At 37.0% G+C, this 20,060-nt stretch overlaps 1 protein-coding gene across 1 annotated transcript in view; it reads right to left on the reverse strand.

Annotated features, from left to right (window-relative positions):
* The window catches only part of CSMD1 (CUB and Sushi multiple domains 1), a 2,070,567-nt gene that overhangs the window by 1,442,469 nt on the left and 608,038 nt on the right, over window positions 1-20,060 (reverse strand). The window contains exon 3 of the mRNA XM_042241416.1: window positions 7,116-7,228. Within this exon, the coding sequence (XP_042097350.1) occupies window positions 7,116-7,228 (113 nt within the window). The remainder of the gene's footprint in view (window positions 1-7,115; window positions 7,229-20,060) is intronic.

Below are 20,060 nucleotides of genomic sequence, written 5' to 3' on the forward strand. Positions count from 1 at the left end.
CATCCATGGGATATTCCAGGCAAGAGTACTGGGGTGGGTTGCCACTTTCTTCTCCAGGGAATCTTCCCAACCCAGGGATGGAACTCGGTCTCCTGCACTGTAGGCAGACACTTTACCATCTGAGCCACCTGAACACCCTGCAAATCAAGAACAAAAGAGGGGACGAGGCTGTGGCCTCTAAGCCTCGGGAAGGACCGACGTGAGGACTGTTCCCTCTGCTCTCCACCACCAGGGGAAGTGTGTCTTCAGTAAGCTATGTCCTTACCTGGGCTTACCAGCCTAGAGGACCTAACAGTCAACAGGAAAGTAATTCTAGACGTTTCCCCTTCGTTTTAGCCTCAGTAATTGTTATAAATCCGAAGTAATGGTAAAGCATTGGCTAATGGACAGCTAACTGCTGTTCTTCCTCCTTCACTTTCTTCAGCTGGAAATGTTTCCTGCCAGGTGGGTCATTCACGTTCCACGCTTTAATTCAGGTTGAGTTTGGATAATCATTTCAAGGGAGAAATAAATGAGCGCTGACATCCTAAATAAAGCTTTGAGCTTGAAGGGTAATAATCTAGCTGTTCTTTCTAAATCCAGATCCATGGATGTTAAAGGCAAGAAAATTCTACTTGAGGGATGTGTCAGAGGGAAACGCCAAATGCATTCAGGGAACAAGAAACACTCTCAGTGAGAAGCCCGGCCCACTATGGAGTTAATCACTTGGTGACGCGGGAATGAAAGGTCTGCACTGTGGCCAAGATTCACACTTCCCTGGTGAAAATCTAAGTAGTTTATGAACACGAAGCCCATTATCTTCCCCAAAATAAATCCATAATAAATGAAACCAATCCATTTAAGTTTTCACGGGTTTAACTGAATGGTCTGTATGGAGTCCATTATTTTTTTAAAGAAGAAATGTTTGTATATGCAGTGGGTCATCAAAACTCTTTGTCTTTAAACCATCATTTTTGGGGAGGTGTCTGTGTGTGTGTCTGTGTTTTAAAAACTTCTAGATAAGAAGATGCATTAACCAAAGAGAAAATCAAATTCCAATCAGCTAACTGTGACACCTATTATCAATTCTCCTTTTAGGTTTTGAGGGTAAGAAATTTGAACTATGGGATGAAATTAAGGTAGGGCTGAGTGAAGAATTTTTATCAAACAATATTTTTAAATATTTACTTAGAGCCACCTGTCAAGTATTGAAATCTTTCCTTGGAGCCCACACTGCCCTCAAGGATGCAAACAAAAATGACCACCAGAGAGGAGGTAACAGGTGCCCTCTAACACCTCGGGGGGGAAAGCTGCTGCAAGAATGCAGGATTCACTTAATCCACATCATCTCACTTCCATCTATACACATTTCGGGCACTTCAATGATGATTTAAAAGCTAAAATGTGATGAAATTGTGAAATGGAAGCATTTGCAAACGAAAGTGCTTCCGTCTGTTTACCTGTCCAGTGAGATGAATTCAGCCTTTCTGTGGATCTCACAGAGGAAGAGTTCTATCTCAGGGCTGGTTCAACATTAACCTGACCCCTCTGACTGCACCGCCAGCCCAAGGGACCACACTCCAGGCCTACTGGAAATGTCCCACAGTTCTTACAGATGGTAAGCTGTTGTCCATCACATTTTTGCCCGTAGTTCTTCCTCACTCAGAAAGAGCCCCCAGTGACCCATCTTCCTTGGAGAACGTGTATTCAGTGACTGATACAAAGTCGGCATTTACCACTTGGACTCTTTAAATACTTGGCAGTATAGCTCAAGTATTGACTCCATCATGATCTCTATCTGTACCCAAGACCACTGGCCTTCCCTCCCGCCCAATCATGTCAAACACCATCGCTAGTTATTGCCTACTCATTCTCATCATCTTCTTTGTATTCCTAACATTTAGCTCAGTATTGAGTCTCTGGTAGATACTCAGTAAAAGCATAATGAATAAATAAGAGAGAATGAGTGAGTAAATCTGTGTCCATTTACATAAGGATATACATATATGCTCCATGCATATATAGTGTGTGTATACACATACATACACATATGTATATATATGTAAAAGTGATTTTGTGTATACACATATGTGGACACATGCTTATTTTTATGTGTGTATTTCCATACATGTAAACAAATATCATATTAGAGAAAACATAGTACAGGGTTAAGAATGACAACATCTGGAAACAGGCAGATTGGTGTTTAATTCCCCCCCTTCACTATTTAGTAGCTATAACGTCTTGACAAACTAAGTTACTATACATCACTACTTCATTTTCTCTGTCCAGTAATATTAGGTAATTTTGCTATGCTTATAGGAATCTTGAAGATTTAAAAAGAAAATGTATATAAGAATTTATACCATTTTAGGCACATCTATTCATCCATCTGCTCATTCACCTGTCAGCCTATTTATTATGTATCTACCTACCTATCATCTGTCTTAACTACAGATTATCAGTCTATCCCTTTCATCTATCTACCTATCTTTCATTCACTTATTTACCATCTATCCATAGAGAAACATACACTTTAGTGAGGACATAATGTTATAATCAATAGAATGAATAATTTTAAAACAAAACAAAAGAAAGAGCAGAATTTCTATAGAATAGAATTTTATAACCCGAAGGAGTCTCTTTAAGCATCTTTGTGGGCAACTGTTTTCTTCACTCCATCTAATGTGCTAGTTTGTATGCAATACAGTTTCCTGCCACAGGCTAATCTTTCCAATTTAGTGATGTCGAATTCTTCCTCACTCTGCTGGTGGTTATTTTTCCTAAAAAGATTTTTTTTTAACTGTCAGATTCTTATAGATTTCAAGCACAACATTTAAGGCCAATATATTCAAATATGGCACCACGGGAAGGTGAGATAAATGCTAAATGTGCAAAATTAGTATTTTATGGACAAAATATTTGACTGTCTACAACTGTGGTTAATTTTTTCCCTTTTCAACTACCATGTCAGCCAGATTTTTAAAGAAATATTTTAAGAAAATATTCTTAAGAAAAGATTCTTACCATTTCTATCAGGTTTGCCTTAGACAGGAATCCAGTTTAACCTTCCTTTTACCTCAAACAATTACAGCAAAGGTAAGTTCTGTGGTAAAATGTGCATAAAATTTCTGTTCCAATTTTTTTAAAAAGAAAACAAAAAGAGTCATCCCATGGATAAAGTCTTGGTCAATTTGGTTTCCAATCAATAGAATCGCCCTACACTATCAAGAAATGTTCTACAGAAGAAAAGTATTAATTTTAGTGAGTACACATTGCACTCAATTTGAATCACAGAATTAGAGCTTTCTATTCAAATGCAGCTTATATAATACATAGAAATTCTTTTTATACAAATACTAGAGTATAAAAATACAATGTCAAAGAAACTTATTTTACCTGCAAAAATACCTTAAAAGTCAATCTAAATTATAGTAAACAATTGGTAAAAAAAAAACACTAAAATTTTAAAATATAACCAATACTAAAATTATTGAAAGTTAATGTATGAAAAATTACCAAGTAATTCATGAAACATCTAAAATGATATTCAGGATGTGCATTAATGAGAGAAGGGTCACTTAAAAATAAATTAGATTTCAGAACCAAAAACTGGGAGTGAAAATATTTTCATCATACATTCACTAGAGTTTCTAATATTTAGTTCACTTTGTCACTAGTAAGACAAAATATTAGAACAGAGAAGACTTGCCTTTTAAAAAGCAAAACAAAAAATCATCAGAGTGACGGGTTCTTTGGGGCACAATTCTAGATTGTCACATGTCACCAAGTGGATTTGTTCTCTTTGTCCTTAGGTCTCATGACCGCCTTGTCACACATTTGTCATGACATAACATTTGTCGTGTCTTCACATGCCATGTAAAGTTTCTGACCGCCTGGAAGATTTTTTTTCTTAAATCATAAGTAAATGTGATGATACAAATAATTTTATTTCAGTAACTGAGATCTTGATGAAAAAAAGTTGAAAGGTAGAAAAAAACAAATGTTACTTATATTGGACAAGCATAGGAATATTGATAGCAATTCATCTCATTGTAAATTATGTGTAATCCCAGTGTATTTGTTATAAATTTACCAAATAAAATCATGCAAATTCTTTGGCTGGCCATGAAGAATAATGTTCAGTGACAGAACTAGGAAATATAACTTTATAAAATACCCTATTAAAATAGTAGCTTCAATTTTATTATTCTATATTTATGGGTTAAAATATGGTGATTTCATCAACAATCTATGAACTTACCCACTACTTAAAAAGCTAATTACTATATGTGAATAATGTTAGTGAGACATGTATAAATATATCCATTTAATTTTCAGGGTTAAATTTAATGACTGAACACATTAATTAGAATAATTTAATTTACTGTTTCCATACTCCTTAGGTAGCTTAATATCTCCATGTATGAATAATAATTTATGTAAATAGTACTTATCCCAAATAGTACTGTCAGCAAACTATAAAGTCCAGTGCCCAGATTAAGTCCAAGTTAAGTTTATTACTAAGCCTATCTTGTGTAGACAGATTTTTTTTTTAAGTTTGGAAGATTTTCTCCCAATTCAACAAATAAATATAACTGAAAATAAAAACCTCAAAAAAAGAATGAATAAAATAATAAATAAAAATTAAACATAAATCTGGAAAAATTGGTAATCATTTAAGAACTGGAGAAAAAATTGAATCTGATTTAGCATTAAAATTTTAATCCAAGTTTTCCTTAGAGGTCTTGGATAAGACATAGACATTTTATTGAATTATTTGGTTTATATTAATTACTTGGAAGACAGTGTTGTCAGTATAAAAACCAGTGGGATTCGATGTTCTAGTTCCAAAACAATGTTAGATATTTTTCTGACTCATTGGTTATGCTTAATATTATATCTGAATAGGTGTATCTGAATATTTATACACTATTCTCGATGTAAATCTCTCTTTTTCCCATGACCATTACATTGGTAGGTTATAGCTGTGTATAAACTTCCTGTGTGAAATGATATTGATAAACCAGCTGATATTTACAAAGTTTTAGTCTCTTCTGCAAAAATTCATCATGGGGATGACCCAGAAAGATGTTATGGGGAGGGAGGTGGGAGGGGGGTTCATGTTTGGGAATGCATGTAAGAATTAAAGATTTTAAAATTTAAAAAAAAAAAAAAAATTCTTGTCTTTAATCTTCTATTTAGACTGCAATTAACTTTATTTCAACAGATAACACAAGTTTATCAGTTGATCTGTAAGCTAATAAAAAATATTTTACAAATAAAGATATTGCATATTTTATGATTTTTATTTTGCTAACAAAGCACTTTTATTTTAATGCTTTGCTTTCAAAATAATGCATTGTATTTACTTGTAAATACAAGACTATATTGTAATGCAACTATGGAAAACAAAAATTTCAAACATCTTCACACAACAACATTTTAAAAAATGCAGGTAACTCATGGCTCTGTTTTTCTCATCAGTTTTGCAATTTTGTTGGTAACTCATAAACATTTTCCCAACAGAGACGATCTCACCAATCATTTTTCACTATGCCATGATGACAACCACAAACACCACCAAAAACGGCCCAGAAAGATTCAGTTTAATTATTTATTTGGCAGTCACTCAGCATCAGTAGAATTTCTGCAACATTTATCTTATGAAATTCACCAAAACACGGTATTAAGGATCAACTTTGTCAGAAAGGGAAAGAAAACTGCCAAGGTTTTTAAAATGTTGAAGCATTACCCACCTTATGAAATAACGTATGTGCTGACTGGACAAGTTCTGTTTCATAGCAGCTAGTACAGATTGCTTCAGAAACACTTTTGTAATGTCAAGTGAGAAAGAAATTATGTGAAGCTGGGGTATGCAGGAAGTGGTAGATACAAGCAAATCTGAAAGCTAGTAGGACCTATTAACCTTGAACTAGCCTGTTACTCTTCCAAAGATTAAATGATCCCCAGGTAATCAGTAATGAGCTTAAAGATGAGTTACTCTTTCAGGCAATGGATGCACGTTTATATATAAAAGCAGTGACCTGGAAGAACTGGAGTCAGAGTTAGTATAAAATTCTAAGCATCATTCCACATAAGACTTTACTTAAATAAAAGGATGAATTGCTCTGCTTATATTCCTTTGCAAAGAGGACAGTCTAACCTTGTATTTTCTGATAATTGCATGGTAGCTAAGTTCAGTTGCAAAAAGCATGTGTAGATTTTATCTTTCCAAGAAGAATGATTTTTGCAAAAGTGTGTGAAGTACTGCAAAGAGGAAGACACACAGAGGTGACTTAATCCAGGAAGGCTCGCTAAGTGGACACTGGATTGGGCCCACCCCCACCCTACACAGCCCTTTTCAATTCATGGGCTTCCGAGTTTATGTTAAAAATAAAAGATTCTGCATTACACATGAGACAAAAATTAAAATATATATGTGAAACAAGACTAAACAGACCTCGGCACTTATACTTACCATATAGTAGTGCAATTTCCTAAAACTGAATATTTTGCAATCATGTATATTATTCCCTCTATCAAAGGCTGAAATCTCTTTTATCTTCTTGAAATTTCTGCCCCAAAGAGTCAACAATGACAGTGAGGCCCCAAAGTCACCTCAGCACAAAGTCCGAAAACACCAAAAATAAAGTAAAAAGAAATGCACCCCCCATGCCTTGCAAGCACCAAATGAAATCACTTTCTTCATTCGAAGTTTCAAATTATGACAACCAAAACTCATGTAATGGGATTCACTTTACCTAGGCACCAACTCTGAATATTACTGTCCAGCGATTATTTTAAGAAAGCTTGTCTCCATTAAGATTGGAGAAAAGGAACACTGTCAATTAACATCCTAACTACTCGAAACTTCACTGCTACACATCAAAAGAAAACCATTCTTCCAATGAAAAAGCTCTAGCAACAAAGGAAAATTGTCAACACACATGTTGTGCCAGAAATTTGAGCCATTACAGTAAATAGCATTCTCCCAGCATCAAAACACAGAAGTCCAACATTTGAACCATTAGAACCACCCAGGAAGCAGCAGCTTCGGTTTGTGTGAACAGCCTTCCTGGCCAGTGTGAAGCCATCTTCACAGTGGGTGTGGGGGTGCACAGCAAGCACCTTACCTTCATACAGCGCTTTGAATCCCTGGGCACTCACAGCGAAGTCTGTCGTGAACCACAGAGTAAGGATGGAGCCGCTGCTGACGATGGAGGAAGGCAGCTGAAATCCCGACAACCTGAATTTCAAAAAGACGTGAATACAGTTAAAAAGGATGAACTTGTTTTTGAAGCTTATTTGATGAAGTCACTCAATTCTTCTTTCCACTGTGGCCTATTTATTTGACATAAGTCATTGAACAATTACATGATCTGTATACCAGGTGTTGCCAGTTCATTGAAATGAAGCACATTCCAATATCAGAACTTGCTTATTTAAACAATTCTTGAAAAGATCCTTTCCTGAAGGAATTGTACAATACACCATTGTCTAAACATAATGCATGGAACTTGAAATGATGCACTGAACTGTATACCTGTGACACAAATTAACATTCCATTTGCTTTTGAGTTATTTCTCTAAGTCATCAGTGTGTTGTCACATCTCATTATTAATATGCTTATCTTTTACTATTTCCATACAATAGATCAGTTTCTCTTGAAAACATACGTTAGTCACAGCATCAGAAATAAGAGTCAGTGGTTGCCTTGAACAGAGGTCAAATGAATTGATTTTAATATTTGGTTTTCAAGACAGCTTTTTTAGATTGTAAGATGTACGTTTCAATTATCACTAAGTTGGGATACATTTAGATATCTTAATGATGATAAAGTCAGAACTCTGAAGGAGTGAACTAGTATAATGATATGCACAATACTTTACAAATGAAGAGCTTTTCAAAAGGCCAAAGAGATGTTTCATCAGTTTATATTTTACCTAAAGTTTGCTAATTAAGCAGTCTCTCTACAGATACCTGGTTTAGTACAGTCTGAACACAAACCTACGATTCACACACACACAAAAAGCTAACTTGAGCATTCATTCCTAGTAGGAGAAACTCAGTCTTGCCAGGAATCCTATGGTATTAAATGCTTGATTACAACCACTGTAGTTGCAGAATCAAACCAGAAGCTAATAAGAGAAAAATGAAAAGACAATCGCCATTCTCCCCAATCATCCCACCCTCGTACAATATTGTAAAGTTATTAACCTCCAATTAAAATAAATAAATTTATATTTTAAAAAAAGAAAAGGCAATCACTAGCTGTTAAACAGAACACTTCCAAATAATCCATGGATCAAAGAAGTTGCAAGGTAATTTTAAAAAATCCTTTAAACTGAATGAGAATACAAAATCCAAGATATCAAAATCAGCAGTGCTGAGATGGGAAGGAATGGCATTAAAAGCAAACACAGAAAAGAGGAAAATTCTCATATTTGTAATCCAAGTACCCATCTAAAGAGCTTCAAAAAGTTATAGTAAAATAAACCAAAAGCCAACCGAAGGCAAAAATTAAAAGCACCAGAATCAGTTGAAATGAAAACAGAAAAAAAATGAAACAAAGTTTCCTCTTGGAAAATACAAACAAAATTAACAAATGTAGCAAAAATGACCCTCCCTGCTCAAAAAAAAAAAAAAAAAAGGGGGGGGGGGGCAGGATAAGAAAAGACACAGATCTCTAACATCAATAATAAAATAGCAGATATTACTTGAAACCTCACAGACATTTTTAAAAAATACCATAAAAACTATAGCTATAAATTTGACAACTAAAATGAAACTTGTTACTTTCTTTAAACACACACAGGACAACTTACTCAATGAAATAGATCAATGTGAATAACTCTGTAACTATTAAAACTTCCCCCAAAGATATGTACAGGCCTGGGTTGTTTTACAGAGGAATTCTTTTGCCTGCCTTAAGAGTCAATGTCTGATTCACCCTAAAATGGAATGGAATGGGTGAATTTAACTCAGGTGACTATTATATCTACTACTGTGGGCAGGAAGCCCTTAGAAGAAATGGAGTAGCCATCATAGTCAATAAGAGTTCAACATACAGTACTTGGATGCAATCTCAAAAATGACAGAATGATCTCTGTTCATTTCCAAGGCAAACCATTCAATATCATGGTAATCCAAGTCTATGCCCTGACCAGTAATGCTGAAGAAGCTGAAGTTGAATGGTTCTATGAAGACCTACAAGACCTTTTAGAACTGACACCCAAAAAGATGTAGTTTTCATTATAGGGGACAGGAATGCAAAAGTAGGAAGTCAAGAAACACCTGGAGTAACAGGCAAATTTGGCCTTGGAGTACAGAATGAAGCAGGGTAAAGGCTAATTGAGTTTTGCCAAGAGAACACACTGGTCATAGCAAACACCCTCTTCCAACAACACAAGAGAAGATTCTATACATAGACATCACCAGATGGTTGACACCAAAATCATATTGATTATATTCTTTGCAGCCAAAGATGGAGAAGCTCTATAGAGTCAGCAAAAACAAGACTGGGAGCTGACTGTGGCTCAGATCATGAACTCCTTATTGCCAAATTCAGACTTAAATTGAAGAAAGTGGGGAAAACCACTAGACCATTCAGGTATGATCTAAATCAAATCCCATATGATTATAAGTGGAAGTGGGAAATAGATTTAAGGGACTAGATCTGATAGATAGAATTCCTGATGAACTATGGATGGAGGTTTGTGACAATGTATAGGAGACAGGAATCAAGACCATCCCCAAGAAAAAGAAATGCAAAAAAAGCAAAATGGCTGTCTGAGGAGACCTTACAAATAGCTGTAAAAGAAGGGAAATGAAAAGCAAAGGAGAAAAGGAACAATATACCGGTCTGAATGCAGAGTTCCAAAGAATAGCAAGGAGAGATAAGAAAGCCTTCCTCAGCAAACAATGCAAAGAAATAGAGGAAAACAACAGAATGGGAAAGACTAAAAATCTCTTCAAGAAAATTAGAGATAACAAGGGAACATTTCATGCAAAGATGGGCTCAATAAAGGACAAAAATGGTATGGACCTAACAGAAGGAGAAGATATTAAGAAGAGGTGGCAATAATACACAGAAGAACTGTACAAAAAAAGATCTCAAAGCTAGAGGAGAAGATGAAATTCCAGTTGAGCTATTTCAAACCCTAAAAGATGATGCTGTGAAAGTGCTGCACTCAATATGTCAGAAAATTTGGGAAACTCAGCAGTGGCCACAGGACTGGAAAAGGTCAGTTTTAATTCTAATCCCAAAGAAAGGCAATGCCAAAGAATGTCCAAACTACTGCACAATTTCATTCATCTCACACCCTAGCAAAGTAATGTTCAAAATTCTCCAAGCCAGACTTCAGCAATATGTGAACTGTGAACTTCCAGATGTTCAAGCATATTTTAGAAAAGGCATAGGAACCAGAGATCAAATTGCCAACATCTGCTGTATCACGGAAAAAGCAAGAGAGTTCCAGAAAAACACCTATTTCTGCTTTATTGACTATGCCAAAGCCTTTGACTGTGTGGATCACAATCAACGGTGGAAAATTCTGAGACAGATGGGAATACCAGACCACCTAACCTGCCTCTTGAGAATCAGGAAGCAACAGTTTAGAACTGGACAAGGAACAACAGACTGGTTCCAAATAGGAAAAGGAGGATGTCAAGGCTGTATATTGTCACCCTACTTATTTAACTTATATGCAGAGTACATCTTGCGAAATGTTGGGCTGGAGGAAGCACAAGGTGGAATCAAGATTGCTGGGAAAAATATCAATAACCTCAGATATGCAGATGACACCACCCTTATGGCAGAAAGTGAAGAGGAAGTAAAGAGTCTCTTGATGAAAGTGAAAGTGGAGCATGAAGAAGTTGGCTTAAAACTCAACATTCAGAAAACTAAGATCATGGCATCTGGTTCCACTACTTCATGGCAAATAGATGGGGAAACAGTGGAAACAGTGGCTGACTTTATTTTTCTGGGCTCCAAAATCACTGCAGATGGTGATGGAAGCCATGAAATTAAAAGATGCTTAGTCCTTGGAAAGTTATGACCAACCTAGACAGCATATTAAAAAGCAGAGACATTACTTTGTCAACAAAGCTCCATCTAGTCAAGGCTATGGTTTTTCCAGTAGTCATGTATGGATGTGAGAGTTGGACTATAAAGAAAGCTGAGCAGTGAAGAATTGATGCTTTTGAACTGTGGTCTTGGACATGACCCTTGAGAGTTCCTTGGACTGCAAGGAGATCCAAGCAGTCCATCCTAAAGGAAATCAGTCCTGGGTGTTCATTGGAAGGACTGATGTTGAAGCTGAAACTACAATACTTTGGCCACCTGATGAGAAGAGCTGACTCATTTGAAAAGACCCTGATGCTGGAAACGATTGAGGGCAAGCTGATAAGGGGATGACAGAGGATGAGATTGTTGGATGGCATCATTGACTCAATGGAAATGAGTCAGAGTAAACTCTGGGAGTTGGTGATGGACAGGGAGGCCTGGTGTGCTCCGGTTCATGGGCTCACAAAGAGTCGGACCTGACTGATTGACTAAACTGAACTCTAATGAAGTTCATAAGGATGGAAAGCTAATCCAACAGGCCATGTGGCCTTATAAGAAGAGGACAGAAGAGAAAGTCTCTCCCTCTCCTTCCTCCACATACAAACACTAAGATAAGGCCATGTGAGCACATAGCCCGAGGACAGGTGTCAGAAGGAAAGTCTTCATAAGAACTTGATCGTACCTCACCCTCACATAGATGTCCATCCTCTAGAAATGCAAGAAAATGAGTGTCTGTTGTTTAAGCCACCCAATCTGTTGGTGTTTTGTTGTAGCAGACCAAGCTAAGATACTCTGATACAAGTGATAGACAAAGGCAGTACAGAAAAAGAAAACAAACCAATATCCCTCATAGATACAGATGTGAAAATCCTTAACAAAATAAGAGAAAATAAAGTAAGGAATATATATGAATAATTATTCAACAAGACCAAGTAGGGTTTACTACATGGATATATATGCAGTTCAGGATTTGAAAATCAACCAATGTATCTGCCATAATCACAGGCTATAGAATAAAATCACATGATTGCAATAATCCATGTAGGAAAACACATTTGGCTAATTTAAATATGAAGTTATGACAAAATTTTTAATAAAATATGAACAGAGGTTGAAAACTTCTCCAATTTGACAGTAATTACCTACAAAAGAACCTACATCTAACATTATATTTATTGAGGGAAGACTGAATATTCCCCCTTAAGACTGAGAACAGGCAGAAAGATATGTATGGTTTTATCCCTTTCGTTCAACACTGTGCCAGAAAACTTAGCCAGTGTAATAAGCTAAGAAAAAGAAATAAAAGCATACAGATCAGAAAGGAAAAAAATAAAATCCCATCTATTTCCAAATGATGCAATTATCTATATATGTTATGCCAAGGAATCTGTAAGAAAACTCTTAGAGGTAATAGCTGAAGTTAGCAAGCATGCAGTATATACAATAGACACACAAAATTCAATTTTATTTATACATGCTAGCATTGAACATGTGGACAGAAAAATTAAAGATACAGTGCTGTTTACAATCAGACAGAAGAATACTTAGAAGTAACAAAATAGGTACAAGACTGTGTCCTGAAAACTGTATAATGCTGAAGAAAGAAATGAATAAAAAATTAAATAGAGAAATATATTGAGAGATTGGAAGACTCAATATTGAAAAGATGTCAACTCTCCCCAAATTTTATGTAGGTTTAAGACAGTTTTCATCATAATCCTAGCAAGATTTTTTTAGATATAAACAAGATTCTTCTAAAATTTAAATGGAAAGCCAAAGGAAAAAAAGGAATAGCTTAAATAATTTTGAACAAGAATAAAATAGCAGAAATTCTGAAAATGAATAAATCAGTACACTGGTTTTTAAGACTTGCTTTGTAGCTACAGTAACCAAAACCAGGTGGTGTTGACAGAGGGCAGACTCATCTATCACTGAATCAAAACAGAGAACTCAGACTCCTGTAAATATGCCCAAATGATTTCTGAAAGGTACAAAAGTAACTCAGTGGAATAATGAAAGCCTTTCAATGAATGGTGCTTGAACAACTCGAAGTCCACAAGCAAAAACTTTATGTAACACCCTACAGAAGTCCAATGTCCTCTAGAATAATTTACTAAATATTGATCACAGACATAAACATAAAATGTAAAAGTGCACATCTTTTAGAAGAAAACAGGGGGAAACCTTTAGGGTCTTGGACTAGTCAAATTTCCTAGCTGCTGCTGCTGCTAAGTCGCTTCAGTCGTGTCCGACTCTGTGCGACCCCCTAGAGGGGGCACCAAAAGCACAATCTATAAAAGGAAAAAGTGTTCTATCAGACATCACAAAAATTACAAACTTTCACTCCATGAAGGACACAGGTAAGAAATGAAAAGACATGCTGGAGACTACTAGAAAATATTGGCAAGCCACATATATAACAAGGACAACTGTCTACAGTATATTTAAAAAAATAAAAACACTTTAAAAGACTCAATAGCAAAAGAACAAATAATTTAATTAGAAAACAGGCAAAAAACAAAGTGTTATTTCATCTAAAAAATATACAGATGGCAAATAAGCACATGAAAAGATGTTCAATATTGTTAATAATTTGGGAAATGTTAATAAAAAACATAAAGACATATTACTATATACCTATTCACAAGGTCTAAAATGAAAAATAGTGAAAATGCCAAATGTTGGCTTGAGTGTGGAGAAAATGCATTGCTCATAAATCACTAGTGGGCAGAGTCATTTTGGAAAACTGTGTGACAAGTTTCTTAAAATATTAAACATGCAGTTATCATATGACCAAGCAATGATCCTCCTGAGCAGTATTTACCCCAGAGAACTGAATATTTATGCTCACACAAAATCTGTAGAAGAATATATATGAATATATATATATATGCATGTATATATTAAAAATATATATATACACACACACACTAAGTCACTTCAGTTGTGTCCTACTCTTTGTGACTTCATGGCCTGCAGACCACCAGGCTCCTCTGTCCACTGGATTCTCCAGGCAAAAATACTAGAGTAGGTTGCTACTTCCTCCTTCAACACATCTTCCTGACCTAGGAATCGAACCCATGTCTCCTGCATTGGCAGGCAGACTCTTTACCATGAGTATCAATCACCTGGGAAGCCCATATATATACATGCACACACATATATACACTTACTTAATCACAAACTGGAAATAACTCATATGTCCTTCAAGAGGTGAATGGTTTTCAAATCGTGGAACATCTATGCCATGTATTTGCTACTCAACAATAAAAATAAATGGACTATTGACTTTTAACATCTGGATGACTCTCCAGAGAATTATGCAGAGTAGAAAACAGTCAATCCAAAATAGATTACATACTGTATGACTTCAGCATTTTTGAAAAGACAAACTTATTGAAAAGGGGAAGGGGTTATCTGTGGCCAATAATTAAGGAGGGGTTGGGACAGGAGGGAGGTGAGCATTACCATTAAAGGGTCACATGAGGGATTCTTGGGCTTCCCTCCAGGCTTCTGCAATGCAGGAGACCCCGGTTCAATTCCTGGGTTGGGAAGATACCCTGGAGAAGGGATAGGCTACCCACTCCAATATACTTGGGCTTCCCTTGTGGCTCAACTAAAGAATCCTCCTGCAGTGAGGGAGACCTGGGTTTGATCCCTGGGTTGGGAAGATCCCTAGGAGAAGGGAAAGGCTACCCACTCCAGTATTCTGGCCTGGAGAATTCCATGGACTGTATAGTCCATCGGGTTGCAAAGAGTCGGACACGACTGAGCGACTTTCATTTCACTGAGGGATACTTATCCTCTGTATCTGGACAGTTTCAAGGTGAATATCCTGGCAGTGTCCATCTACTACCGTTTTGTAAGATGTTACCTTTGGAGAAACTGGGTAAAGTATACACAAAATCTATGTTGTTCCCTACAATTGCATGTAAATCTATGATTATCTCAAATATACAAGTTTACAAGACAAAGATTGGAGTGGGTGGGGCAGAGGCACTTGAGAAAATATATATATTGAGATAAAAATCATCTAATTAATAAAACACAGAGTATTTAATAATAAAACATCTTCTCACTAGGATGAAAACAAAGTTAACAGAAAAATGTTAAGGATTGATTTATTTAGTGATAGTGTGTTTTGAAGTTTTAAATAAGTTTAAGTAAAAAATAATGTGGTTTATTATTGTTGTTGTTTAGTTACTAAGTCATGCCCAAATCTTTGTGACCCCATGGACGGTAGCCCACCAGGCTCCTCTGTCCATGAGATTTCCCAGGCAACAATACTGGAGTGAGTTGCCATTTCCTTCTCCAGGGGATCTTTCTAACCCAGGGACTGAAGCCGTGTCTCCTGAATTGGAAGGCAGATTCTTTATCACTGAGACACCAGGGAAGCCCAAATAATGTGATAACACATTAAAATAAACTCATTCGAGTTCTCTTTAATGAATTGTATAATGAACTGTGAATAAGAAGGGAAAGTGTCAAACAATAGTTTAAATCACTTTAAATCACTGAAGCAGCATGAACTCATTCATATGTGATATCTAAAGAATGAGGTCAAATGTTGGTTGAGGGCAGTAGAGAGTACAACCTGTTCTAGTTAATCACGAAGAACATTCAAGGGCTAAACTTGTGGTCTGGTGTTTATAGACTTTACCCCTCACACCAACGGTGAGAGAGGAACGTGATAGCAATGAGAGTGAGAGACTCAATTTTTGGTCTCCCTGCAAACACGTCATTGAGTATGAAAATCATGGCAGTTTTTATTCCAATCCAAAAGAAAGGCAATGACAAACAACGTTCAAACACCACACACAGCACTCATTTCACATGCTAGCAAGGTAATACTCAAATTTCTCCAAGCTAGGATTTAACAGTATGTGAACTGAGAACTTTCAGATGGACAAGCTGCATTTAGAAAAGACAGAGGAACCAGAGATCAAATTGTCAACATCTGCTATATCACAGAAAAAGCAATGGAATTCCAGATAAACATCTATTTCTGCTTCTTTGACTACATGAAAGCCTTTGACTGTGCGGATCACAACAAACTGTGCAAAATTCTTAAATAAATGGGAATACCAGGTCACCTTCCCTGCCTCCTAAGGAATCTATATTCAGATCAAGAAGCAACAGTTAGAACTGGCCATGGAACAACAAACTGGCTACAAATTGGGAAAGGAGTACATCAAGGCTGTATATTGTCACTGCTTATTTAACTTATATGCAGAGGACATCATGAGAAATGCTGAGCTGGATGAAGCACAAGTTGGAATCAAGATTGCAGGGAGAAATACCAATAACCTCAGATATTCAGATGACACCACCCTTATGGCCGAAAGCGAAGAGGAACTAAAGAACCTTTTGATGAAAGTGAAAGAGGAGAGTGAAAAGGCTGGCTTAAAACTCAGCTTTCAAAAAACTAAGATCATGGCATCTAGTCCCATTACTTCATGGCAAATAAATGGGGAAACAATGGAAACAGTGACAGACTTTATTTTCTTGGGCTCCAAAATCACTGTGGATGGTGACTGCAGTCATGAAATTAAAAGATGCTTCCTCCTTGGAAGAAAAGCTATGACAAACCTAGATAGCATATTAAAAGTAGAGCCATCACTTTGCCAACATAGGTCCATCTAGTCAAAGCTATATTTTTCCAGTAGTCCTATATGGATGTGAGTTGGACTGTAAAGAAAGCTGAGTGACAAGGAATTGATGCTTTTAAACTGTGGTGTTAGAGAAGGTTCTTGAGAGTCCCTTGGACAGCAAGGAGATCAAAAGGGATCAATCATAAAGGAAATAAGCCCTGAATATTCATTGGAAAGACTGATGCTGAAGCTGAAGCTCCAATACTTTGGCCACCTGATGGGAAGAACTGACTCATTGGAAAAGACCCTGATGCTGGGAAAAATTGAGCATAGAGAGAAAAGAGGCAACAGAGGATGAGACAGTTGGATGGCATCATCAACTCAATGGACATAACTTGGGAAAACTCTGGGAGATAGTGAAGGACAGGGAAGCCTAGTGTGCTGCAGTCCATGATGTCACAGAGTCGGATGTGACTGAATGACTAAACAAACAATAATTGATACATCACTCATATCCTATGCATGAGGACCATGGGGACAAATTTCAGTGTTATCTTCCTTTGAGAAACATATGTTCTTAAGAACTAATTTTTTTTTAAACATCTAGTTAAATCATGCAACATGTGGATTTTTATAGTAGCCTCACTACAGATTCTGTCAATATGCAACCTCTCAAATTTTTATCATGCTGCCATTCATGTTTCCTTAGACGTTTATACTCCACTTCATCTCTAGATGTAGCTCAGCAGGGTACCACACAATGGGATTCAATGAAAACAGGAAAGAAAGAGACTTCGGTCAGTCTTCCCCTCTCCATTTCTATCACACTTACAACATATGCCCATTTGACCTGCTTCTTCATAGAGTGAGACTCAGAAACATCATTGTCACTGTCAGAAAATAACCTTAGCATCATTAGTCGAAGCACTGGGTTTTCATATGAGGCCCTAGTTGAATCATTTTTGGGAACAGGAAAAATACGGTTAGAAAAGGAAATAGGTATGAATGAGAAAGCTGACAGGAACATTTCATTCTCAGGGGAGTATATTCAGTGTTGGGCTTCCCTGGTGGCTTAGACAGTAAAGAGTTTGCCTGCAGTGTGGAAGACCCGGGTTTGATCCCTGAGTAGGAAAGATCCCCTGGAGAGGGAAACAGCAACCCACTCCAGTACTCTTGCCTGGAAAATCCCAAGGACAAAGGAGCCTGGCAGGGTACAGTCCATAGGGTTGCAAAGAGTCTGACATGACTAAGCGACCTGACTGCTTAATGCAGTGTAGGTCCAAACATCTCTTTCTGCCTGCCCCCACCCCTCCCACCCTGGTAAATCTGTCTCTGCCTTTTTCTAGTTGCATGCCTGCCGTCCTATAGAATCTCATTTACTATATTTCCTGCTTGGAGAGAGAGACCCCCTCTCACATGCAGCAATCTGACAGAGTATGAAAGAGCATGCCTGTCAAAGCTGAGTGATTTTAAAGTAAAGTGAGGACAATGTGGGGCAGCCCATCCATATTCTTAGTACATATTCACTTGGTAGAAATGTGAGTTTCAGAATGGAACAAGTTTATTCTTCCATCTCTCAAGAAATTACTAGAATGAATTGCACGTAGAAACAGACCCAAAACATTGCATACTATGCTGGGCTGGAAAAAGCATAAACGAGAATCAAGATTACTGGGAGAAATATCAGTAACCTCAGATACGCAGATGACATCACCCTTATGGCAGAAAGTGAAGAGGAACTAAAAAGCCTCTTGATGAAAGTGAAAGAGGAGAGTGAAAAAGTTGGCTTAAAGCTCAACATTCAGAAAACTAAGATCATGGCATCTGGTCCCATCACTTCATGGCAAATAGGTGGGGAAACAGTGGAAACAGTGTCAGACTTTATTTGGGGGGTCCCCAAAATCACTGCAGATGGTGACTGGAGCCATGAAATTAAAAGATGCTTACTACTTGGAAGGAAAGTTATGACCAACCTAGATAGCATATTTAAAAGCAGAGATATTACTTTGCCGACTAAGTTCCATCTAGTCAAGGCTATGGTTTTCCCTGTGGTCATGTACGGATGTGAGAGTTGGACTGTGAAGAAAGCTGAGCACCGAAGAATTGATGCTTTTGAACTGTGGTGTTGGAGAGGACTCTTGAGAGTCCCTTGGACTTCAAGGAGATCCAACCAGTCCATTCTAAAGGAGATCAGTCCTGGGTATTCATTGGAAGGACTGATGCTGAAGCTGAAACTCCAATACTTTGGCCACCTGATGCAAAGAGTTGACTCATTAGAAAAGACCCTGATGCTAGAAGGTTTGGGGGCAGGAGGAGCAGGGGATGACAGAGGATGAGATGGCTGGATGGTATCACCGACCGATGGACATGAGTTTGAGTAAGCTCCGGGAGTTGGTGATGGACAGAGAGGCCTGGCGTGCTGCGATTCATGGGGTCGCAAAAAGTCGCACACGGCTGAGGGACTGAACTGAGCTGGACACTATCATTCAACATACTCAAATTGCTGATATCAATGCAGTAATCTTGAGTATTAGACGTGGTGAATCTGGAAGAAGAATAGTAAGAAATTTAGCAAGAAGCTCAGCAGAAACAAGACTGGTGTGAGCATAGCTTGTTTCATATAAAATAATGAGGAAATTATAATTCCACTCAATAGAGGTGCACTCCTAAATGAAAATAGTATCTAGTTCATTTCTTTGTCAATTCTGCTGAACATATTATTTATAAAAATTGATATAAAATTACAAATCTACTCACATTATCAATTTCAATGATAGACCTTATCACAATGTATAGGCCATATACATACATGGGTCTTACATATATTTAAACTATTGCATAATTTCACTGCTAAAATAATGTGTCAGATTGTAACCTTCATGACCACATCTTCATTTAACTTCTGTTGGCAAAGACCAAGTTAAATACTTTGCAATACTTTCTTTAAACTTTTATTAAAAAAAAAAGTTTGTATGTTACATGGCTGGCACAGCAGCAAAGATATCTGAAGCTACTATACTTGAAAGTCCTCACTGTTATTAATAAGAGATTGAAGCCACCAGTCTTTTTTGTGTACTAGGCTATTACAAGTGCAGACGTGGTACGGATGTACTGCCTGTTTTCCCCTCCCAAAGCTCTTATCACATTGGTTTGAGCCTGGTTTGACTTAAGAAGGAAGTGATGTAGTCATTTGGTTTGCTCACATTATTATAGCCCAAAACTGAGTTCCTAACAGTTATAGGTTGTAATTCTTAGACCAAAAGTGTCTAGACGTAAAACACTTGGTAAACTTTCACAATAACAAAAGCCTCAGAAAAGATTTCACATTTGATCGTGATCTATTCACTTAACGACAAGTTATACACCCAAGAGAACAAGGGAAGTAATCAATGTTATATGAAGAAAAATCAGAACATCTTGT

This window comes from Ovis aries, chromosome 26 (assembly GCF_016772045.2).
Source record: "Ovis aries strain OAR_USU_Benz2616 breed Rambouillet chromosome 26, ARS-UI_Ramb_v3.0, whole genome shotgun sequence".
NCBI classification, from domain to species: Eukaryota; Metazoa; Chordata; class Mammalia; order Artiodactyla; family Bovidae; genus Ovis; species Ovis aries.